A 27310-nucleotide genomic window follows, 5' to 3' on the forward strand; every position below is an offset into this window, starting at 1 on the left:
TTTAATGTATTTTCACTATATAATCAATAGAGCCCCGTCCTAACACCAGAACCCCTGACCCTGCATGGGGCCATGAATTTCACAATTTTGGTAGAGGCACTCTTGCTCATCTTAACTATGTACTTAGTTAGTTTATTTAATACCTAGGAGCAGAGAAGAAGATTTTCAAAGATTTAATGCATTTTCACTATGTAATCAATAGAGCCCCGCCCTAACACCATAACCCCTGACCCTGGGGCCATGAATTTCACAACTTTGGTAGAGGCACTCTTGCTCATCATAACTATGTACTTAGTTAGTTTATTTAATACCTAGGAGCAGAGAAGAAGATTTTCAAAGATTTAATGCATTTTCACTATATAATCAATAGAGCCCCGCCCTAACACCAGAACCCCTGACCCTGGGGCCATGAATTTCACAATTTATGTAGAGACACTCTTGCTCATCATTACTATGTACTTAGTTAGTTTAATACCTAATTTTCGTAGAGGACTCAATGCTGATTACAATCATACCAACAGTTTGACTGCTTGATGTCCGGGAGTAAAGAAGAAGATTTTTAAAGATTGCACTAATTTTAGTGGTTTTTTCCCACCCCCCAGGCCCCAGGGGGGCTGGACCATGAAATTCACAATTTTTGTTCCCCTTCACCCATAGATGCTATATGCCAAAATTGGTTGAAATTGGTTCAGCGGTTTCAGAGAAGAAGCTGAAAATGTTTAAATGTTAACGCACGATGCACGACTGAGACAACGGACAAAAACAGATAGCAATAGGTCACCTGAGTTTACTCAGGTGACCTAAAAATTGAAATGTATTTTTTTTTCTCAATGTAAATATGTATAATTAGTTTTTGTTATATCATACAATATTAATTTTAATTAGTTTTAATCATATACAGCTCACTCCACTTATATTGAACTCGCTTATTTTGAAATTCCGCTTATTTTGAAATAGAAATAAATCCCCAGTTTTTGCCTCTCATATTCTTTGCATTAAAATAACGGTTATATTGAAATCGGATATATTGAAATTTCACTTATATTGAAGCCACTGATCGGTCCCCACAGGTGATAATGAGTTGTTTTCATAACGGTTATATTGAAGTACTCCCTGGCGGCTGTCATTACAGTAAAGTTGGTGGCAAAAATTATGCCTGATTGACCAGGTGATATAGTAATACAAAGGTGTGAATAATTAAGTTTTCACCTTATGTTTTTTATACTGCATGTTCTTTCGAAATAAAATTCTTCACTGTTAAATTCTTTGCGTCCATGTATATAATACGGACATATCGAGGCTAAACAGCTAAACGTAATATTATAATAGTAATCCCCGCAGATCTAGAAAAAAACAACATAACTTTGAAATTAAATGCATGCTGTTAATGGCTATTGATATGCCTAAATTCGAAATAACTAAGGGATTAACCCGAGTACACTTTAGATGAAATAAATGCAGCGTTCAGCTGTACTGAACCATTTTTGTGCGTTGAATTTTACTCAAAATGCAAATAAATACGATCGGGGAATGAATCCGAATAATATTGAGGTTGAAGATTGTCTTTTCAATGTAACAGAAATAAAAAAAAATATGAAAACTTTCAAGGACTCATATTCTATGTTATCTGCTCACTGTTATAGAAAAACGAGAACAAAGTTAATTTGTTCGGGTTTGTTCTTCTTAATTTTAGATCAGGATTGAACTTGTAAAAATGGCGGCTTCATGATTTCGCTTATATTGAATTACGGATATATTGAAATAATTTGCATGGTCCCCTGAATTTCAATATATCCGGAGTAGGCTGTACTGTATTTTAAAACATCAATTTGTTTTAATTACATTACACCAAATAACTAATTGAAAGAGCTTTATCTGAACTAGCCATCAAGAACTCTTTAAATTAACACAAGCAACTATGAGGCCATTTCTTTTGGCCCAACTCCCAAGAGACAACAACTGCATCTTCAGAGATGGTCTTCCAGTTAGCTCTTGACAATAAACTCATTAATTTCTCTCTAATTTGACATACACATTTCTGCTATCAAAATTCTTCTTGACCAGTGCTTGTTAATTATGCCTATGAGACAAACTGCATTCCTCTTATAACATTAACATTTCTTACAGATTGCTGTAAAGTATATGATGAAAAAATTAGTTTTTTACTTGATTGTACATTTTTTAACAAGGATACAACTATAATTTTACATTTTTTAGGATTATGAAATTGAAAATTTAAAAGAATTAGTTTTTTAAAAAATTTCACTTAAATTACTAGATGCTGTCATGAGACAGTAATACCCGCACTAAGGTGTTTGCCTCTAAATGCACACTCCTCTAAAATTAGGCTTTACCAAAGAAAAAGTCAATATAATTTAATAATTTACATAATAGGGCCTCCATGTATTCATCAAATTGAGCATAATATTCTCAAGTGAACATGTGACCCGTCACCATGGGCCTCGATCTTATAGGTACATGTATTTTATATTCATAATTCATTACCAGTCTGAAATTAAACAACAGAATTCAATTAATGATGTAAATTAGGTTTGAAACAAGGGGGGGGGTAAATTTTTGGCCCATAATTGGAACTTTTTAAATCTATTTTCTCATATAGATCAACAACAAATATTATTCAAATTAGTTTAAAGCGTTTTTGATGATTTTTTCCAAAATGTACAAACTTTTTTATACTTGATTAGGCAGAAACACCTTGAAAGCTGCCATATACCATTTATACCCAATCAATTTAGTCAACCCCCACCCTTCTCCCATCAACACACACACGCGCAAACACACCCTATTTTCCTGTTTTTGGAAATAGGCCTAGATGGCAAAGTTAAGATAAAACATCTTTTGTAAATAATAATTTTAAATTTGTTCTTATACTGTAAATGTATCTGAAGACCTGAATCACATTGGGCTTGCGTCACGTACCTAACTTAATTACTAGTTTTACCATTATCATTTTTAGATAGCACTGCACGTGCAGTACTAGGCCTAGTGTTGTGTACACATCATTGCATGTATGTCAGTTGGAATTATTTTGTGTTTAATTGGATTATACTTCATGAAGTTGGAGCTATGGCAGTCGGTAAGTACACGTTTTGGTATAGATTTGGGTAAAATAGTCTGAAATGCAACTGGTTAGGTTAAAGTTTAAAGGATCAAAGGTCATCCGATGCTGCAACATTCTAAAGAGTTATCGCCCGTTATCGACGTTACATTCACTCAGTTACAAAATACAGAATTTTTTTTCTGAGAGGGAGGGGGGACTTCCAGACCAGAATTTTCTGAGAAGCAAATAAAAGGAGAAGTTATGGTGGTGTCTGTTTTCTAGGGTGGAGGGCATCCAAAGTCTTTTTTATATTATAGTCCTGCAAATTCGGGGGGGGGGGGGGGGTCTCAAGATACACTTCCAGTCCCTGTAAACAGTAATGGCAAATGATCATGTGACTCCTAAATAGTAGGAAACTTTTTCCATTTGACAATACATAATTTTGCGCTTTTTGTGTTATTATGTTATGTAAATTTAATGGTATAAAGGTTTTGAACCCCCTGGAGGTCATCCCCACCCTCCTAATGATTCTAACTGGAAATGTTCACAATATGACTGCATTAAATGAAATAAAAGTGCATCAATGATAAGATTGCTTGACATTTCATTCATCAACCTATCCTCCTAGAATTAGGAATGAAAATCATTCAAAGAGATGGACCACATTAAAGTATTTGTATATAGGCTATTAACATATTTTTTTAAAAATGTAAAACAAGCAGTAGTTTGCATACATGTCATGAATATAAACAGGGGTCTGGGATGGGGTGAAGGGAAGGATCGAGTTCCTGTCTCTTTACGTCTTAATGGTTGAAAACTCCTAAAATGAATGTTGACCTCAAATCCGACTTGTCCTCATTATTTTTCAAGTGGGGGTGTCTCCATTTGAGTGAAAAATTCCTGAGAGGGATGTTTAACAACAAACAAACAATTAAATGACATAAAAACACAATATTGATTTGCGTTAAGAAATATGCAGGGGATTTTTTCCATCATAAATCTTCTTCTCAAGAACAGCAAGGGCATTATTGTCCCCCGTTTTGGGGGAAAGGGAGGGAACATTATACACTTATTTAATGACTACGAGGTAAACAGTCAAACTGTTGTCCCGAGGTAATGGGGGAGACCTGGGAAACTGTTGCCCAAGGCCGAAGGCCAAGGGCAACAGTTTCCCAGGTCTCCCCCACGTACTACCGAGGGACAACAGTTTGACTGTTTCACCGAGTAGTCATTGAATAAGTGTTTTATTACCTAACCTACTATATAATTAATTAAATTGGAATAAAAACACACAAACAATCAATAAAAAGTTTTCACAATTGTTTATTCACATACTTGTCTATTAATTAGCTGAATACATAATATAAAGACTAAATTAATATTTTTATTTTAAAGTAATACTTAATAAATTTATTGTTTGTGTGTTTTGTTTAAATTTAATTCATTATAGAGCAGGTAAATAGTGATGTCGTGATCATCAAAACGCTTGAATATCACAATGACGCTTTAACCAGTCAACAGTTCATTCTGTGGACCGGTCAACAGTTCACTGTTTCATGATCACGCAAAAACATAAAGTAAACCGTGAAACAGTTCAAAATGCCTAATTATAATTTAGATAGTAAGTTAGGTAATAATAAATCTTATTTGTCTGTCAGTCTGGCCATCTTTGACAGTATGTGCATCTGTCACAATAAATTTAACCTTGATCATAACTTTTGAATAATATGAGATAGGGCTTTTATATTTCACATGTACATTACCACAAAACTTTCTAAATGTACTATGATTTTTTAACCCAAGTGAGACCTTGACATCAAAATTTTACCTACTTTCCAAAAAATAACATTTTAAATTAATCATTTTGAAAGAGAAAAGATATGGCATTTAAATTATACATGTATATTACATGTGAAAAGACTTTTCTAAATATATCATGACTTTTGACTTTCTGATCTTGACGTAGAAGTTTAACCTACTTTTCAAAAATATTATATTATATATTTATATATATATAACTTTTGATTGAAAAGAGATGGGTCTTTCATATTTGACATGTACTTTACCTGCAACAAAATATTTCGAGCATGCGATGATTTCCCCCCTTTGACCTAATTTTCATAAAGTGACATATGATAGGGATGCATATTTGATACACAATCTGCCATAAATTATGGCATCCCATTCACTTAAACACAGAAAGCAAAGGACCACAATTCTTTGAATTTGCATGTATAATCTTGATATGGAAACATCCTCATATAATGTATATTCAAGTTTTTTATGCTACGCCATGATTAGGAATACATGTATTAGTTTTTGTCATGTCCGTCCTCCACCCTTCCATCTGTCTTTCCATCGAGCTCAAAGAAATTACTTTCTAGATATTTTATCAAAGTTCAAATGCTGATGCATATACTGATGTAAACTATCCAACTGTGGCAATATTTTTTATGCGCCCGGATCGATAGATCCCGGGCATATATTGTTTTTGTCCTGTCTGTTTGTCTGTTTATCTGTTTGTCTGTTTGTCTGTTGTCAACTTTAACTTTGGCCATAACTTTTGAACAATAAGAGATAGAGACTTCATATTTGGTATGCATACTCCACTATTAAAGTCCTTTCAAATGACATCAAGGTCAATGACCTTGTGACCTTGACTGTGACCTATATGCTAAAAATAGCTTTTTCCACTGTTTGTCATAACTTTTTAACCATAGGAGATAGGGACTTGATATTTGGTATGCATACTCCTCTAATAAAGCCCTTTCAGTTGACAACAAGGTCAATGATCTTGTGACCTTGACTGTGACTTACAGGGTGTCCCAAAACATATGTTACACTTTTAAACCATCATAAAAATTTTATGCCTCAAGTTACAATAATGAAATTTAAAATGTATATTAACATTGTTATAATTTTTTTGTGAAGCATACAGTTGCCAAAATTCCCTTATTAATCATCTATATTTTTTCTTTAGAATAACATATGTCATTTTACAACAAGTTCCATATGACATCCATTGAATTGAAATTATTTGAACACAATTCCTGAAGTTTTTATTTATCAAGCTGTAAATATAACATATATTCCAACAGTTTAACTTTAAATACCTTCATAAACATGTAAATTAGTATTCCGTTGAGGACTTTCATAACAAGATGTTGTTTTCTTATGGTACTTATAACTAAAGCAACAATTTTAGACCGATAGTAAAAATTTACAATATCTACCAGCTCTTCACATGAAGGTTCCATATCAAAATATGATGACATCATTAGGACATCATAATTACCTGACTCTTGAATAGAAAGTTCTCGAAAGTTTGTCAGATAAAATGTATGCTAATACATTATAAGTTGACAAAATATATTTGTTGAATGCTTTTAATTTGATAAAGTTATAGGTGATTAAAAGTGTAACATATGTTTTGGGACACCCTGTATATGCTAAAAAAAGCTTTTTACACTTTTTGCCATAACTTTTGAACCATAGGAGATAGGAACCTCATATTTGGGATGCATACTCCACTGATTAAGTTCTTTCAGATGACACCATGGTCAATGACCTTGTGACCTTGACCGTGACCTAGATGCTAAAAATAACTTTTTACACTTTTTGCCATAACTTTTTTACCATAGGAGATAGAAACTTCATATTTAGGATGCATACTCCACTGATTAAATTCTTTCAAATGACACCATGGTCAATGACCTTGACTGTGACCTATATGCTAAAAATAGCTTTTTACACTTTTGGCCATAACTTTTAAACCATAGTAGATAGGGACTTCATATTTGGGATGCATACTCCACTGATTAAGTTCTTTCAAATGACACCACGGCCAGTGACCTTGTGACCTTGACTGTGACCAATATGCTAAAAATAGATTTTTTGAACTTTGTTTCCGCCGGGCGCATAGTGTTTCACAAACACATCTTGTTTACCTTTACTTTCCTTTGACCTTTACTTAACTTTTCTTAAAATTAGTGTTTAGCTTTATTTTAGAGAAACCATAATGATTCAAGTTGTGTAATGAAACTTCACATGATGATACATACTGATGTAAGCAATTAAAGCTTTACAATGCTTCACTCTTTTTTACCTTGACATTTCCTGTGATCTTGACCTCACTATCTTAGACTAGATCAGTTTTGAATAAACAGTTCAAGATATATTAATCAAACTTCATACCGTATAAGTAGAAATTTTAGCGAGGATTTAATTTTGGCATTATTTGCGAGGCTGTTGTGATCGTTAAAATTGAATATCGCTAAAAATAAATTGCATTATATTTGTACTTGCTTCTTTAGTGAGCATTTTAAAATCGCTAAAATTGCTTCTCGCTAAAAATAAAATACCAGTTTTTAGGGAGAAATCGCTAAATTTGCGTCTCGCTAAAATTTCCACTTATACGGTATGCTAATACATACTGATGAGAGCTATTATTGCATTAACTTATTTTGACCTTGAATTTTCTTTTGACCTTGACCTCACTTTTTAAAATATGTGTTTATCTAAGTTTCAAATAAACCATTAATTATATTTTTATCAAAATTCATTTGATAATAGTAAATTCACACTGATGTAAGCTTTTCAGCTAGAACTACATTTTGACCACAACCTTTCCTTTGACTTCTCTTTTCTTAAAACAAAGTCTTTGTTAAGCTCACTTTTATTAAATCATTAAAGATATTTTTATCAAACATAATAAGCTAATATGTATTAGTGAGAGCTATTCAGCTGCATCAAAAACTTCATCTTGCACATTCCTGTGACCTTGACCTCCCTCCTCTTTAATATGTATTTTGCTTAGTTTTTAAGAAATAATTTAAGACATTTTTATGTTTAACATGCACTTATACATAATTTGATGAGAATTTATTATCTATATCCAATTTATTTATATTTTAGTTTCAATTCTGAAAAAAAAACTGTTTAAGATATTTTCATCAAACTTTATACACAAATACAAATTTTAGTTTTTAGTTTTTAGCTCACCTGAGCTGAAGGCTCAAGTGAGCTTTTCTGATCATATTTTGTCCGGCGTCCGTCTGTCTGTCTAGCTGTCTGTAAACTTTTCACATTTTCGACTTCTTCTCAAGAACCACTGGGCCATTTCAACCAAACTTGCCACAAAGCATCCTTGGGTGAAGGGGATTCAAGTTTTTTCAAATGAAGGGCCATGCCCTCATTCAAGGGGAGATAATTGGGAATTAATGAAAATTTGGTGGCATGTTTTAAAAATCTTCTTCTCAAGAACCACTATGCCAGGAAAGATGAAACTTATGGGTTAACATCCTCAGGTAGTGAATATTCAAATGTGTTCAAATCATGACCCCCGGGGGTAGGGCAGGGCCAAAATGGCCGACTAAAGTTTTATATAGAAATATATTGGAAAATTCTTTAAAAATCTTCTTCTCAAGAACCACTGTGCCAGGAAAGATGAAACTTATGGAGTAACATCCTCAGATAGTGTAGATTCAAGTTTGTTCAAATCATGACCCCCGGGGGTAGGGCAGGGACAAAATGGCTGATCAAAGTTTTACATAGAAATATATAGGAAAATTCTTATAAAATCTTCTTCTCAAGAATGACAAAGCCATAATTCATCAAATTTATATGGAAACATCCTCAGGTAGTGAAGATTCAAGTTTGTTCAAATCATGACCCTGGGGGTAGGGCGGGGCCAAAAAGGCCAACCAAAGTTTTACATAGAAATTAATGGGAAAATTCTTTAAAAATCTTCTTCTCAAGAATGACAAATCCATAATTCATCATATTTATATGGAAGCATCTTCAGGTAGTGTAGATTCAAAAATTTGTACAAATCATGACCCCAGGGGGTAGGGCGGGGCCAAAATGGCCGACCAAAGTTTTACATAGAAATATATGGAAAATTCTTTGAAGAAAAGCAAATCCATGATTGATCATGGGATTACTTTTGGATTTTAACTTTTCAATTATAAACCAATTTCTACTTTTTCTTAGCTTCAGTACTCAGATGAGCGATGTGGCCCATGGGCCTCTTGTTTAATGTACCATTAGTAATACACATCTGGCGGGACATTCATGTCCTATAGACATATTTCTAGTTTTTCAAATCATCACCTCAGGCTAGTGTCAGGCCACAATTAGGGATCAAATTTTATTTAGGAATAAAAGGAAACACATCTTTAAAGTTCTTCTTTTCAGGAACACCAAGAGCATGATTAATATGGAAATATTCTCAAGAGGTGTAGATTCAGGTTTGTACAAATCATGACCACCAGGGTTAGGGAGGTGCCATATTATTCCAGCCCCTTTTTGCCATCCATATGAAAATTCAAATTTTGAAACCATTTTACACATACACAAAACAAACCAATCATTTTCTAAATGATCATGGTTTAAAGCTATTGCAGCATAAGATATTAGGGAAGTTCTTGAAAGCAGGGTGATTAAACATGTCAAATATATGTAAAAAAAAAAAATATATAAAAATTCTACCTCGATTTGATCCCCATCCCCCCCCCCCACCCCCCGGGCAAAATGAAAATTCCGAAACCTTACTGCACATCTACATGACACCACCAACCATCTCTTAAAATATGATAAGGCTGCTGAGTAAAATGTAGAAGGAGTTCAGGGAAGAAGGGGCTTTTTGTATAAAAAAACGTCATTTTTCGACCCCCATTTGATCCCCCGGGGCAAAATCAAAATTCCGAAACCTTACTGCACATCTACATGACACCACCAACCATCTCTCAAAAGATGATTAGGCTGCTGAGTAAAATATAGAAGGAGTTCAGGGAAGAAGGGGCTTTTTGTATAAAAAACGTCATTTTTCGACCCCCATTTGATCCCCCGGGGCAAAATCAAAATTCCGAAACCTTACTGCACATCTACATGACACCACAAACCATCTCTCAAAAGATGATTAGGCTGCTGAGTAAAATATAGAAGGAGTTCAGGGAAGAAGGGGCTTTTTGTATAAAAAACGTCATTTTTCGACCCCCATTTGATCCCCTGGGGCAAAATCAAAATTCCGAAACCTTACTGCACATCTACATGACACCACCAACCATCTCTCAAAAGATGATTAGGCTGCTGAGTAAAATGTAGAAGGAGTTCAGGGAAGAAGGGGCTTTTTGTATAAAAAACGTCATTTTTCGACCCCCATTTGATCCCCCCGGGCAAAATCAAAATTCCGAAACCTTACTGCACATCTACATGACACCACCAACCATCTCTCAAAAGATGATTAGGCTGCTGAGTAAAATGTAGAAGGAGTTCAGGGAAGAAGGGGCTTTTTGTATAAAAAACGTCATTTTTCGACCCCCATTTGATCCCCCCGGGCAAAATCAAAATTCCGAAACCTTACTGCACATCTACATGACACCACCAACCATCTCTCAAAAGATGATTAGGCTGCTGAGTAAAATGCAGAAGGAGTTCAGGGAAGAAGGGGCTTTTTGTATAAAAAACGTCATTTTTCGACCCCCATTTGATCCCCCGGGGCAAAATCAAAATTCCGAAACCTTACTGCACATCTACATGACACCACCAACCATCTCTTAAAAGATGATTAGGCTACTGTGAAAAATGTAGGAGGAGTTCAGGGAAGAAGGGGCTTTTTGTATAAAAAACGTCATTTTTCGACCCCCATTTGATCCCCCGGGGCAAAATCAAAATTCCGAAACCTTACTGCACATCTACATGACACCACCCATCTCCCAAAGGATGATTAAGCTACTGTGAAAAATGTAGGAGGAGTTCAGGGAAGAAGGGGCTTTTTGTATAAAAAACGTCATTTTTCGACCCCCATTTGATCCCCCGGGGCAAAATCAAAATTCCGAAACCTTACTGCACATCTACATGACACCCCCAACCATCTCCCAAAGGATGATTAAGCTACTGTGAAAAATGTAGGAGGAGTTCAGGGAAGAAAAGTGTGACAGACGGACGGACGGACATGAGTAACAACAATATACCCGAACTTTCTTTCGAAAGTGCGGGTATAAAAAGTCAAAGTGACCTTGAAATAGGCCGTGACACACCTTCTACCTAAGATGTATAATTTTGCCAAGTTTGAAAGCTCTAGGTCTAATAGTTTTCTAGTTATGAGCCGGACAGGATTTTTCCATATTTGGCCATAGCATCTTTATTAAAGGTCAGAGCGACCAACTTTTTGTGTGCGACAGACCATCTACCCAAGAAGTATCAACTGTCAAAGTTTGATAATCCTAGGTCTAATAGTATTCAAGCTATGAGCCGGACACGAATGGACAGACGGACGGACGGAGGGACATGAAGCCTATTATATAATACCTCCCGTCTTAAGACGGGCATATAAAAATCCACCCGGGGGTAATTTGAATGGGTCGGTCGGGTTACATTAAACAAACATATTTTTTTAGGCCTTATCTGGACTATAGCCATCAAGAACTTTAATTAACACAAGCAACTATGAGGCCATTTCTTTTTGCCCAACTCCCAAGAGATAAATTTAGATAACAGTTGCATGATCAGAGAGCTCTTAAGACTACCAGTTAGCTCCTGATATAAACTCATTAATTTCTCTCTAATTTGACATGGGAATTTCTGCTATCAAATTCTTCTTGACCAGTGTTTGATAAGTATGCCCCTGGGACAAACTGAATTCCTCTCAAAACATTAACATTTGTCACAGATTGCTGTAAAGTACCATATATACTCGCCTATAAGTCGGATTTTTGGGAGTTAATCTCTTGTCCAAAACTCTATGTCCGACTTATACAGGTCGAGGAAACTACCTTATATGGATATTGATGCGATTGCGCACAGAGGTGCTCACAGCAAACAATTGTTCAATCCAGTGATCCAGTGAACGAGCCGAAAAGCATGATGGTCTATTACATGTTTACCTAGGTATTTTTACTACAAACACGTGGCTCAGGGAATTTTAGGACCCGATTTCAAACGACTGCAGGAAAGTCAGCTAACAATTTTTTTGAAATACGAAGATTGGGTACTTATTAAGATTCCCCATGCTTACATTAACAAGCAAAGTAAGTTTTCCTTGTTAAATAGTACTTTGAAATACCCGCTCACAAAGTCTTCACTAGTAAATAAGACTCAAGTTTTTTAACTCGATATTTGTTAATTTGCCATGTTACTGGTTAAATTTATGTAGTTGTTGCTCAGTTATTTGTTACCAGAAATTAAAACTTGCATTTTATAAACAAACAAGAGGCCCACGGGCCTTATAGGTCACCTGAATATTGTGTAACAACTTTCAAACACTTGAATTTGGTTTAAACCAGAGGCCATGAAATTCACAATTCACAATTTTGAAAGAGGCACCATTGCTTATCATAATTATTAACTTAGCATGCTTACTCTATTTACTTAATTCCCAGAGGTAGATCAGAGTAACAAAGAGAAAATGCACTTCCACTTTATACCAAGTTGTGCAGCTCACCCCAAAGGAACCACTGACCCAGAGGCCACATATTTCAAAATTTTGCAAATTTTAAAACAAAATGGTTGATTAATACCAAATAGCAGATTTAGAAGCATTTATTTTCAGACTATGTAGCCCCCTCCCTCCTCTGACCCAGGGGACATAAGGAGGCACTCTTCCTCATCATAACTTTGTGCTTAGTTAGTGTATTTAATTCCCAGAAGCAGAGAAGAAGACTTTCAAAGAAATAATGCATTTTCACTATATGATCAATAGAGCCCCGCCCTAACACCAGAACCCTTGACCCTGGGGCCATAAAATTCACATATCTGGAAAAGGCACTCTTGCTCATCATAACTATGTGCTTAGTTAGTTTATTTAATACTCAGAAGCAGAGAAAAAGATTTTCAAAGAAATAATGCATTTTCACTATATAATCTATAAAGCCCCACCCTAGCACTAGAACCCCTGACCCTGGGGCCATAAAATTCACAAATCTGGAAAAGGCACTCTTGCTCATCATAACTATGTACTTAGTTGGTTTATTTAATACCCAGAAGCAGAGAAGAAGACTTTCAAAGAAATAATGCATTTTCACTATATAATCTATAAAGCCCCGCCCTAGCACTAGAACCCCTGACCCTGGGGCCATAAAATTCACAAATCTGGAAGAGGCACTCTTGCTCATCATAACTATGTACTTAGTTGGTTTATTTAATACCCAGAAGCAGAGAAGAAGACTTTCAAAGAGATAATGCATTTAATGCATTTTCACTATATAATCTATATAGCCCCGCCCTAGCACTAGAATCCTGACCCTGGGGCCATAAAATTCACAAATCTGGAAAAGACACTCTTGCTCATCATAACTATGTACTTAGTTGGTTTATTTAATACCCAGAAGCAGAGAAGAAGATTTTCAAAGAACAAGAGGCCCATGGTCCACATCGCTCACCTGAGCACTAAGGGTAAGAAAAAGTAGAAAAGGGCTTTTTATTGTAAAGTTTAAATCCAAAAGAAGTCCCATGACCAATCATGGATTTGCTATTTCTAAGAAAATGATTTTTAAAGAATTTTCCTCTATATATATCTTTTTTAAAACTTTGGTCGGCCATTTTGGCCCTGCCCTACCCCTGGGGGTCACGATTTGAACAAATTTGAATCTACACTACTTGAGCATGCTTCCATATAAATATGATGAATTTTGGCTTTGTCATTCTTGAGAAGAAGATGTTTAAAGAATTTTCCTATATATTTCTTTGTAAAACTTTGGTCGGCCATTTTGGCCCCGCCCTACCCCTGGGGGTCATGATTTGAACAAACTTGAATCTAGACTACCTGATCATTCTTCCATATAAATATGATGAATTATGGCTTTGTTCTTCTTGAGAAGAAGATTTTTAAAGATTTTCCTATATATTTCTATGTAAAACTTTGGTCGGCCATTTTGGCCTCGCCCTACCCCTGGGGGTCATGATTTGAACAAATTTGAATCTACACTACTTGAGCATGCTTCCATATAAATATGATGAATTATGGCTTTGTCATTCTTGAGAAGAAGATGTTTAAAGAATTTTCCTATATATTTCTATGTAAAACTTTGGTCGGCCATTTTGGCCCCGCCCTACCCCTGGGGGTCATGATTTGAACAAACTTGAATCTAGACTACCTGAGCATGCTTCCATATAAATATGATGAATTATGGCTTTGTTATTCTTGAGAAGAAGATGTTTAAAGAAATTTCCTATATATTGCTATGTAAAACTTTGGTCGGCCCATTTTGGCCCCGCCCTACCCTCGGGGGTCATGATTTGAACAAACTTGAATCTAGACTACCTGAGCATGCTTCCATATAAATATGATGAATTATGGCTTTGTTATTCTTGAGAAGAAGATTTTTAAAGAATTTTCCTATATATTTCTATGTAAAACTTTGGTCTGCCATTTTGGCCCCACCCTACCCCTGGGGGTCATGATTTGAACAAACTTGAATCTACACTACCTGAGGATGTTTCCCCATAAGTTTCATCTTTCCTGGCACAGTGGTTCTTGAGAAGAAGATTTTTAAAATATGCCACCAAATTTTCATTAATTCCCAATTATCTCCCCTTTAAAGACCCAATTTTTTTACCGTACGGTTACCTGAGGAGGGGGAGTGGTCGAAGTAACAGTGGTGTTATTTACCTGGAGACCCCCAATACCCAAGATGTCAAAAATCTGTGTATACGTAGCATTACACAGGAAGTCTGTGTTTGGTAATCAGGGTCATCATTACGTGTTTTGTGTCTGGTTTTGAGTGAAACTACGTAAAATAATTATTTCAATTTGAAATTTATTTGTAAACTAAACGCATTCATCGTAATCATGGTAATGTTTTGAAGGGAAAAAAATAATAAGAGACATACCTGTATATCCTTTATGAATAAGTTTTCCTTACATAAAAGAAAAAATCACGAGTAATAACTACAAATCAATAATATTTATCTTTTTTAATCTTCAATAAAAGATGTTGTCCAAAATATTCCATATTTTTTATTCTTCGTGTGTTAACAAAATTTTATTGTTAGAAAGGTTTCTTTTCAGATTGGATCACTATTATAATTAATTGGCTTCACATTTTCATTACGTATATATACAGACACTAGAGGAAAATCGAGCATTAATTCTGACATCAATTTCTGACTTTCTGTACAACATCGTGTGGATTGTAGCCATACTACAAAATAAAACATCTTTTAAAAACTATCCTATGCCGTTTATTTGTGCTGAATATTTTTCTTTTATCCCAATTTAAAAAAAAAAAATTAAATCGTCGGACTTCCAATTACGGCAAATAGAGCCGGTTTCTGTGGACGCGGTCTTTTTTCTGCAGATAACGTGAACGATATAACACACGTAACAAACAGAAGTGAAGATAAAAAATAAATATTTTATTATTAAAATGTTTTAATAATCTACTTTCAATTATTTTTTGAAATAAAATTCAAATATATTTGAGTTTTCTAACCCGTGTGTATACTATGCAGGTACATGAAAGCATTTGACGCGTGACCAGGTAATTGTTTTCAAAACATGCAAACTCAGATTATCAGAAGCACAGGTAGCTGATCTGTCAATCAAATCAGAAGCTTTTGTTTTTTTTAATGATTGACAGGCGGTAAATTATTGATCTTGAATCAGGTAGATTTTGGGGGCGTTAACATAAAATTGGGTGTTTAACTAGGGCGTGGCCCTTCATTTAAACAAACTTGAATCCCTTTCACCTAAGGATACTTTGTGGCAAGTTTGGTTGAAATTGGCCCAGCGGTTCTTGAGAAGAAGTCGAAAATGTGAAAAGTTTACAGACAGACAGATGGACAGACAGACAGACGGACAGAAAGACAGACGCCGGACAAAATGTGATCAGAAAAGCTCACTTGAGCTTTCAGTTCAGGTGAGCTAATAAAAGCATTTTCACTATATAATCAATAGAGCCCCACCCTAGCACTAGAACCCCTGACCCTGGGGCCATAAAATTCACAAATCTGGAAAAGGCACTCTTGTTCATCATAAGTATGTACTTAGTTGGTTTATTTAATACCCAGGAGCAGAGAAGAAGATTTTCAAAGAAATAATGCATTTTCACTATATAATCTATATAGCTCCGCCCTAGCACTACAACCCCTGACCCTAAGGCCATGAATTTTACAATTTTGGTAGAGGACTCAATGCTCATTACATTCATGTAAACAGTTTGCCTGCTTGATGTCCAGGAGTAAAGAAGAAGATAGTCACGTAAAACTGACTTTTCACTGACAGTACAGCTATACAGCGCGGGGAAAACTGTCAACAAACAGACTTGTACAATGGAGTGGAGGAAACCCTAATTTTTATCATTGTAAATCATTTGTATATAAATGTGAGCATGGAATCAGTAGATAATGATGTTCATATTGTATCAAGTGTGTAAAATGCTTGGAAAAATGCATCACATTTTTCCGAGAGGGATTTAAAAAATTGGCCTTTAGAAACACACGTGTAATATTTTTGTAGAATCAATAAATAAAATTAAGATTGGAATTATTTGTATATAAATGTGAGCATGGAATCAGTAGATAAGACCATAATGCAAGGCATCACATTTTTCCGAGAGGGATTTAAAAAATTGGCCTTTAGAAACACACGTGTAATATTTTTGTAGTAGACCATAATGCAACTCATTGAGCTGATTGGTCGTTTTGTCAGTCACGTTGGTTCCTCACTTAACATGTAAATTTATTCTGACGTCAGAGAAAATAGTTTCCTCGACCTGTTATAGGCGAGCTATAAAATGAATGGTATTATATGAGGTCAGTCCACTGATATATAAGCTTATTAAACACAACCGACTTATAGGCAGACCGACTTATAGGCGAGTATATACGGTATATGATGAAAAAATAAATTTTACATAATTTAACATTTTTTAATAGGATACAACTACTGTAAACCAATTAACTTTTATTTGCGTGTGAGAAATATCCACGAGTTTCGCAACCTCCTTTAACTCATGAATAATATTCGCAAACCATTCATTTTGCTAAGGGATTTGTAAAGAAATGTTTCCTCGGTCGCAGATACTGATCGTTGCAGATTTTTGATTTTAAGCAGACGAATCCTGAATAAAAGATGGTTTACAGTATATTTTTACATTTTTTAGGATTATGAAAGAATGGATGGACTTAACGCCCTATTTTGGATCTTTTTGTGACTCTTCTACCAAGCTGTAAATCGAGTGAATCCAAAATATGTTACGAGCAATGGAAAGAGCTACATATACTTCGTTATATTAGGTGGAACATTTGTGCAAAAACAATGCCATGTTGTCATGTATCAGAATTGAAGCAACGATACATGAGTATCGTCTTCCGGAATTAGACATGTACCCGGAGTGGTTTTTAGGTCACACAATCAATATTTATAGGAGGCGGGGCTACCGATCGGAGTCATTGTTGACATCTCTCTATCCCCCGTCTTTCTCTCCAGAAATTTGAATACGTGTTAAGCATATTACAGCAATGTCATTATTTTAACAAGAGGCCCATGGGCCACATCGCTCACCTGAGTAACTTGGGTGATGCAGATCTTTACCAGATTCCCCCTCTTGCTATACCAATCATGCCCAACAACCCCCTTCCCTTTTTTATTTAAAAACTTTAGAATCTACACTACCCAAGGATGCTTCCACATAAGTTTCAGCTTTCCAGGCCCAGTGGTTCTTGAAAAGAAGATTTTTAAAGATTTGTTCTATATATTTCTCGGTAAAACTTGGATTCCCTATTGTGGCCCCTCCCTACCCCCGGGGGTCATGATTTTAACAATTTAATATCTACACTACCCAAGGATGCTTTCACATAAGTTTCAGCTTTCCTGGCCCAGTGGTTCTTGAAAAGAAGATTTTTAAAGATTTGTTCTATATATTTCTATGTAAAAACTTGGATTCCCTATTGTGGCCCCGCCCTACCCCCGGGGGTCATGATTTTAACAATTTAATATCTACACTACCCAAGGATGTCCAGTACATGTTCCTCCAAAATTACAAGCTAATGTATTTCATTGCGTAGTTAATCCCATACGTTGATAGGGGTAGCTATAGAGGTGTACATGTAAATGGTAGAAATAACATTAATTCTTTTACATATACATGTATAACAAAAGGACGATATATCAATTTATTATGCACAACGGTATGCACAACAAAGCACCCCGTTTCATCTGTTTAATATTATTATGCCGAAAGAAAATTTTAAGCGTTCTCTTATTTTATTTGCACATTGAGAGTTAATAAACTAAGTAACACTCTAAACTGCATACAATTGCAAATATTTCTACTACTCAGTGTTTTCAGTGAACAAGCTTTTCTCATGAACATTGTTCATACTTACAAGAAGTTACCTTAATGTATGCTCTCAAGCGGAAATGCGTTGCCGTTTAAAATGAATTTTGCCGATTAAAAAAAAACAAATAATAATACGAGAGAGAGAGAGATTTACTGCACATTGCCTATAAACATGTTTCAGAATATCTAGCTCTTCCATCCATCGAATATTTATCGAAACATGAATGCGTTTCATTGTAAAAGTGATACACGGTATATAGTCATTAATTTAGAGAAATAAAGTTTACGCTTATGCTGAGGATATAATTTATTTTTTAAAAACATGTTTTAAAAACTTACATTTATCAATTTTTAACATCAGAATAACTTGAAAAACAATCATACACTATTTGATTTTTTTTTCTTGTTTTTTTTTTGTTGTTTTTTTTTTTGTTTTGTTTTTGTTTTTGTTTTGTTTTGTTTTGTTTTTGTTTTTGTTAAATTCTTCGGGTAGTAGTAACATTGTATAATATTTTTAACATCCCGATTTTTTTTACTTAAAACCTGCAATTTTACAGACTGAACAATACGCAGTTATAGATATTATACGGCCGTACAGGTAAAAGAAATATCCGATAAGCCAGTCAACGGTAAGTCACACCGCCGCGGTCTATACCTGGCTACAGGTAGGACCGCGATGAAATAACCGCGGGGTGTATCGTGGAAAGGATCAAAACACCGCGGGGGGAGCGCGGTTTAATGCCTAATCCGTGTTGACCGTACTGTATATACTAAAAATAGCGTTTTGAATTTTGTTGATGTCGGGCGCATAGTGTTTCACAAACACATCTTGTTTTTTAAAAACTAAGTCTTTTAAATTTTAAAGAAAGGGTGGACTTAACTGGCCAGAAAAAAAGCCGTAAATTTAAGTTTCACAAAATGTTTACTTTTTGCCATCATATAAACCCCCGATATCTTAGCCGTGTATTCATGGTACGGATGTGAATTTTAAACGCTTTTTTCGAGGTTAACTAAATAATTTTCGAAGGCATGGTGCCTGAAGATTTCTTGAATATCAATAGATAATCAGGGTCAAGCGTTTTTCATCGTCTGAATACTGTAGATCACTTAATTTTCGCGACACCTTATTTTCGCAAGATAGTCATTGACTCTTGATTAGCGATACAAAATTTTCACGAATTTTGGTTATTGCTTTATATAATCTTAAGGAATACTATTATACGCGGGAATTAAATTTTCGCGAGCACACTGTCTCGCGTAATTACGCCAAAATAAAGTTCTCGCGAATAAAAAGTGATTTACAGTACATAGTCAGCACATGTTTGTTAGCTGTTCTTAAGAAAACTGTAGTTGTATATTGAACAAAATAATGCTATATTAAAAGGAGAAGAGCTGACAAACGTGTGCTCACACTAAATTTTACAAAAAATATGTTCGAATGAAACGTCTCGCTTCCATTGTTATGTCTTCGATTGACCTGTTTAATATTACAATTCATCACGTGATGTCCACCTGCGAGTGTACTCGTGAAAACAGTTAAATTGTATTCTTCAACCTGTCCTCAATCTAAATTATGTCTTTGAGCGTGTTTTGTTGCCGTTTTCAGAATTTAGCAAAATAAAGGACAGCCCTCGGTTTTAACATTCCAGTTTTTTGTATTTGTAGAAGACCAAGCATATACAGGAAAGTCATTTAAATTTATGAAGATCAGTCTTTCTTTTTTGTGAATCCAAATGTAAAATTAATGCTATTGAAACATACAACCTTATGTTTTAAAAAAAATATGAAGTTCATGCAGACAGCAGAAGGGGAGCCCGGGGGGGGGGGGGGGGGGGGGGGGGAAATAATAATCCACCCAGTATATGATTTTATATTTTAAAACTGTCAAAATGTTGCGAAAATCCAAATCCTTTGTCTTTCACAAAGGTGTGAAATTAGTGTCACTGTGAGACAGGAAATCCCTCTCCGCTTGAACGCGCTCGATACACAGGAATACACCAGTTACTAAGGAGACCACGATTAGTCCGTGCAGCTACATGTACACTGTGTATAAATGTACTAGATCTAAAAAGGACCAAAAAATTACTTACTAATGCAAAATGTACCTAAAATGTTCCGATATTGTTTGTGGTGTTTAAGAATTTCTTTTTCAGTAAATTTTTGTTTACGCGATATAAATAGTCCTAATAGAATTTTGCATAAATAAGCTTGGTAGTTTTTTTGGCACTGTTTTGGTTGAATTTTCATACATGAAAACAATATTTTCTAAATCAACTTAGCTTATATCTACTGATATTGGGAAAATAACCCCCATCCAAAGTTGTGATTGTGCTGAGTTTTGTGTAAGACACATTAATAGTGTCCAAGTAGATAAAAGGGGGAAGGGGGATGATTTTTACATCAAAATTAACTTTTTACACGAAAGTAATCCTGGTAATCTGCATATCGTAAATTTAAATAATTAATTCATATATGTATTAAATTATATGATCAATGTAAATGTCATTGTGAAGTATGATAAACATGTACGACAGTTGAAATTTACTGACCCGCTTTCGGGCACGCACGTGTATACCAGGGGTAGGGCTGGTGCAGGGGATCGCACCTTGTCCAGTGTACAGCTGTGAGGACCAAGTATGCATACCAGGTCTAGCTCTAGACATTATGTAATTTTATTTTTTTTCTACGGATTGGTAGGCCATCAAATTACACACGCATGCACACCCTACTGATTTCAAGAACATTGCCCCAGAATAAAGGAATGACACTTTAACAGACGACTCGGAGAATGCTGATTACATAAAAATCTTCTGCAAATTATAATCCTATATTTGAAGATTTTAAAATAAGTTTAAAACACTTTCATTTATAGCCCCAATGAAATTGACACTGCGATAGATCGTTTCTTTAATCAATCCACTCTTAAAATTAAAAAAGAAAACACGTTACGAAAATATAAATTATTATTGAATATCATGAATATCATGAATAGCACACTGGGTGTTTTATCTTGCATTGTATAAATATATCACATACAGTAATTTATATCGAAAGTCGTGGATCTAAATAGAATGAACACATTTTAAAAAAGTAATTCAAGGATTAGTAAACGCTAATTTTTATAATTATTCAGATACATGAGAGTATATTTCTTAGAAAAAATAATTTTCATTTTGTACTTAAAATATTTCAGCGACTATAAATTTTAAAATATCATTAATTTCCTTTTATTTTGTTTTGGTTGAAATTTTTAAAGGGAAGTAACTCGCGTTTTAGACCAAGACTGTTTTTTCACCTGTAATCGGTAAGATGCACCGCCACGGTGTGATTTACCTGGATTACTGAACCGCGGGGGCACGCGGTTTTTATCTGAGACACCTGTGCTAACCGCGATGAGATTCACACCGCGGGGGTGCGCTGTAAATGCACAAACCGCGTTGACTGTACTGTAGGTCACAGTCAAGGTCACTGACCTTGGTGTTGTTTGAAAGAACTTAATTAGTGGAGTATGCATACTAAATATGAAGTCCCTATCTCCAATGGTTCAAAGGTTATGGCAAAAAGTTGATAAAGCTATTTTTAGCAAATAGTCACAGTCAAGGTCACGAGGTCATTGACCTTGGTGTTGTTTGTTAGAACTTAATTAGTGGAGTATGCATAATAAATATAAAGTCCTATCTCCAATGGTTCAAAAGTTATGGCAAAAAGTTGAAAAAGCTATTTTTAGCATATAGGTCACAGTCACGGTCACAAGGTCATTGACCTTGGTGTTGTTTGAAAGAAATTAATTAGTGGAGTATGCATGCTAAATATGAAGTCCCTATCTTCTATGGTTCAAAAGTTATAGCAAAAAGTGGAAAAAGTTATTTTTAGCATATAGGTCACAGTCAAGGTCACAAGGTCATTGACCTTGATGTCATTTGAAGGAACTTTATTAGTGGAGTATGCATACCAAATATGTAGTCCCTATCTCTTATGGTTCAAAAGTTATGACAAACAGTTGAAAAAGCTATTTTTAGCATATAGGTCACAGTCAAGGTCACAAGGTCATTGACCTTGATGTCATTTGAAAGAACTTTATTAGTGGAGTATGCATACTAAATAAGAAGTCTCTATCTCTTATGGTTCAAAAGTTTTGGAGAAGGTTAAAGTTGACAACAGACAGACAAACAGACAGGACAAAAACAATACACGCCCCAGATCTATCGATCAGGGCGCATAAAAATTCACTTAAATTAAAGGTCACAGTGACTTTGAAATAGGCCACAACACACCTTCTACCTTTGATGTACATACTTTTGCCAAGTTTGAAAGCTCTAGGTCTAATAGTTTTCTAGTTATGAGCTGGACAGGATTTTTCCATATTTGGCCATAGCATCTTAATTAAAGGTCAGAGCAACCTTCTTTTTGTGCACGACACACTGTCTACCCAAGAAGTATCAGTTGACAAAGTTTGATAATCTTAGGACTAATAGTATTCAAGTTATGAGCCAGACACGAATGGACAGATGGTCGGACATGAAGCCTATAACTAGACTTGCTCAAGTCTCTCTGTTTTTATTGTTTATTTTTTATATCTAGTTTTACAAATTCTTTGTTCTTATTTGTATTGCTGTCCTCTGCTCTCTTTCATAGTTAAATGTTATCAAACATAGCTATGTTTGACAATATCAAAAAGTATGAAAGAGAGCACTAAAACATAGAGACTTGAGCAAGTCTAGCCTATAACATAATACATCCTGTCTTAAGACGGCATATAAAAAGTGAAGTCAAGGTCAAAAGAAAGGTCAAGGTAAAAAAATTGTTGATGCAGTTGAAAAGCTTATGTCAGTATGTAACAACATATGAAGTTTGATTTCACTATCTTGAATGGTATCTTTAAAACTGAGCTAGACACTTATTTAAGAAGTCCATTCCTAAAACTTAAACTGGGATGCTGAGGTTTTGTTACTACAATGCAGAGGTGAGCTAAAAATGTTGAAGCAGCTCAAAAGCTTGCATAAGCATGAAAGTGGAAATTCTACCTTCCAATGATCCACTATGATCATCTTAATGGATCTGAAAATTTGTCACCTTCTTTTATTTTTCCTGGTTTTTAACTATTTTAAAATTATACAGAAAATTTGGCTGTAAAAAATATTATGTAAACATAGAGTATTATTAAAATTAACATACTTGTGTTTTTTCAACCATAAATCCAAGAATATCTCTACCAACACTTCCACAAAGATCCATATGTGTAACTGAGTCGTCAAGATAGGCTAACAGTTCTCCAATATGTTGAGCAAGAAGGGCATCTGGTGGGCAGGGCATTACTTCAGAAGATGCACGGCGTGTTTTCTTGATTACAGGACTGCCATATGTATCTTCACCTCTTATGTTCTTTTTAACCTGAAAATATTAAAAATTACTGTGGAAAATAAAAACAACAAAGCAAAGATAATAATACAAGCTGACTGCATGAACACATTTTCATCCCCAACTTCACTATGTCAAGGTTTTGTGACATTATTCATCTTGCCAGGCATTGACTTACCCTTCTGTGCAAATGGCTTTCGGTATATTCCGTATATTTCTGCAGTTTAATGGCATCACAACGTAATTATTGAAGTATTTAACTCTATACTCAGCTACGATTGCAACATCAAATTTTCCACCGAGTTTATGAAATCTGTTTATCACTGTAGGCAATGTGTAGCCTTGGTTTTTCATGAATAAAGATTTCGATGTACCGATTTCCTGAAGAAAAATATATACCAATGCACATTCAATACGATAAATGCAAACACTTACAAATACTTTTTTAAGTCCTACTAAGTTTAAATCCAACAAAAAGCCATAGAAACACATCCATGTAACTACCAGTCTACTCTTGTTCGACGTCATTTTTCGAGGTACGACGTAACAGGTACACTGTTTTCCATTACTTTCTGTAGCAAAATGGCGTATAGCCTAAGGAAATTGTACCATCTTGACGGGGTTAGCAATGCATTCTCTGATTGGCCTCATGCAAGTTTGCATGAACCAATCAAAATTATCATTAAATATCCCATTTAAAGGTTTGTTTAAGCTTTTTATTTGAGTTACTATTGAATTATTACCAACTACCAATATTATCGTGAATACTCTGTTGAATTTTTTTTACTTTGATTGGCTCATAGCAGAGGTCAGTAGAGTTCAATATATGTAATCTCACTAGATGGTGTGACAGTAAACCCATTCAAACATAGCCTATTCGGTCAAGGGTTTATGTGAAGTTGAATGGATCAGAAACTCTTGACTTGGGAAGATGGCATTGTATGTAATATAAGGCATTCTGTCATCAAAGTACAACACAAATATTTTATTATTTTAGCATAAAGTTTCCTTTACCTAGCTAATTAAATAACACAAGAGGATACGGAAGTGGGAAGTGATTAGTACAGAATACAGGCTCCAAAGATTTGATGATCTATGATCAATCCGTCCTTCGTTTTACCTCCAGCTAAAATGTGCAGATTTAGTGTGCACATCTCAAGTTTTCGGTCCATTGTGCCATAGCACTCAAAAGAACACGGTGTATACACGGACCCTTTTCATTGAAACGGATACTTTTCGATAAAAGCAACAGACATTTTCTGATGAAACTATCCTCGAACCAACACATGTACAAGAATTCATGTGTTTTGAAACTTAATTCTTTCGCAAACTAGTAAATTAGACGAGGGTAGTTCGAAAAGTTCGTGGACAACTGTCACAACTTTTTTATTTGATGTCATATGTTATCCAAATTTGGTAGAAATATTTTAACAATAAATCCAAATGATATGTATTAATTTTGACAAAATATTAGAATTGATTAAAAACTTATCCAGATTTTAAAAATGCAAAAATCGGATCGCTGAGCAGGTCAAAATTTAGTCAGTTCCAGACAATACAATAAATAATGTCTATAATCATATTCTCTGTAAAATGGAAGAAAAACAAAAACTACCTAGAAATTCAATTTAAGAATTGTTCCATCGATATGTGTACCAAATTATGGTTTTATATTTTGCTTTGTTGAAAAGAAATCAAGAAGATAAGTAGTCCTTATTGAAAACGACAAAAACGATGCAGATACCGAAGCCATTTTGTGTTTTTCGCAGGAAAACTCCTGATTAAACTCTGAAAATGTTGAAGGAATCAAGAAAATATGTCACAAGCGAGTTGTGCATGTGTGTACAAATAGTACAGACAATATTTGAGTGACAGAGATGAGGATAACATGTGAAGAAACGGTTTTACTGTAAACATCTGAACAAAACTTTACAAGAGGCCCACGGGCCTTATAGGTCACCTGAGTATTGTGCAACAACTTTCAAACAATTAAATTTGGTACATGTTTTAAACCAGAGGCCATGGAATTCGCAATTCACAATTTTGAAAGAGGTACCATTGCTTATAATAATTTAGACTTAGCATGCTAACTCTATTTACTAAATACCCAGAGGTAGATCAGAGTAACATTAAGAGAAAATGCACTTCCACTTTATAACCAGTTGTACACCTTATCCCAAAGGAACCACTGATCCTGGGGCCACATATTTCAAAATTTTGCAAATTTTATTATAAAATGGTTGATTGACACCACAGAGCAAATTTCAAAGCATTAATTTATTTTCAGACTTTGTACACCCCCCCCCCCTCCTCACCCTGACCCAGGGAAGGGGCAAGGGCATAAAAATAACCATTTTGCTAGGTGCACCTTTCTTCATCATGAATATATATATTTGGATCATTGGCATTAAACACAGGAGCAAAGGAAAGAATTTCAAAGAATGAATGCATTTTCACTATATAACCAATAGAGCCCCGCCCTAACACCAGAACCCCTGACCCTGGGGTCATAAAATTCACAATTTTGGAAGAGGCACTCTTGCTCATCATAACTATGTGCCTGGTTAGTTTATTTAATACCCAGGAGCAGAGAAGTAGCTTTCCAAAGAATAAATGCATTTTCACTATATAATCAATAGGGCCCCAGCCTAACACCAGAACCCCTGACCCTGGGGCCACAAAATTCAAAATTTTGGAAGAGGCACTCTTGCTCATCATAACTATGTGCTTAGTTAGTTTATTTGATACCCAGAAGTAGAGAAGAAGATTTTCAAAGAATAAATGCATTTTCACTATATAACCAATAGAGCCCCGCCCTAACACCAGAACCCCTGACCCTGGGGTCATAAAATTCACAATTTTGGATGAGGCACTCTTGCTCATCATAACTATGTGCTTAGTTAGTTTTTTTAATACCCAGACGTAGAGAAGAAGATTTTCAAAGAATAAATGTATTTTCACTATATAACCAATAGAGCCCCGCCCGAACACCAGAACCCGTGACCCTGGGGTCATAAAATTCACAATTTTGGAAGAGGCACTCTTGCTCATCATAACTATGTGCTTGGCTAGTTTATTTAATACCTAGGAGCAGAGAAGAAGATTTTCAAAGAAATCATGCATTTTCACTATATAATCTATATAGCCCCACCCTAGCTCTAGAACCCCTGACCCTGGGGCCATGAATTTCAAAATTTGAGTAGAGGACTCAGTGCTCATAACATTCATAACAACAGTTTGCCTGCTTGATGTCCAGGAGTAAAGAAGAAGATTTTTAAAGATTGCAATAATTTTAGTGGTTTTTGCCCCGTCCCCCAGGCCCCAGGGGGGCAGGGACCATGAAATTCATAATTTTTGTTTCCCTTCACCCATAAATGCTGTATACTAAATTTGGTTGAAATTGGTTTAGTGGTTTCAGAGAAGAAGCTGAAAATGTTCAAATGTTAACACACGACGTACGACACACGACAACGGACGAAAATGGATAGCAATAGGTCACCTGAGTGACTCAGTTGACCTAAAAATTTGAAACCTAAATGAAAGACAAAGGCGCTTCAGAGTTGCTTATCCTGTGAAAGCAGAGTTAAGTGCTAAAAGTAATAAAAACCTT

The 27310-nt window shown here is 35.1% G+C and overlaps 1 protein-coding gene across 5 annotated transcripts in view; it reads right to left on the reverse strand.

Annotated features, from left to right (window-relative positions):
- Nucleotides 1-27310, reverse strand: part of LOC134268371 (uncharacterized) — an 88067-nt gene that overhangs the window by 24215 nt on the left and 36542 nt on the right. For 2 of the 5 annotated variants that reach the window (XM_062750624.1, XM_062750622.1), the window contains one exon: nucleotides 23518-23724. In XM_062750624.1, the coding sequence (XP_062606608.1) occupies nucleotides 23518-23724 (207 nt within the window). Of the gene's footprint in view, nucleotides 1-23366; nucleotides 23401-23517; nucleotides 23734-27310 lie in introns of all 5 variants that reach the window. The other 3 variants (XM_062750620.1, XM_062750623.1, XM_062750625.1) reach the window with 2 other exon arrangements.

This window comes from Saccostrea cucullata, unplaced genomic scaffold (assembly GCF_032062105.1).
Source record: "Saccostrea cucullata isolate Sc308-1 unplaced genomic scaffold, CSIRO_AGI_Scuc_v1 ctg1701, whole genome shotgun sequence".
NCBI classification, from domain to species: Eukaryota; Metazoa; Mollusca; class Bivalvia; order Ostreida; family Ostreidae; genus Saccostrea; species Saccostrea cuccullata.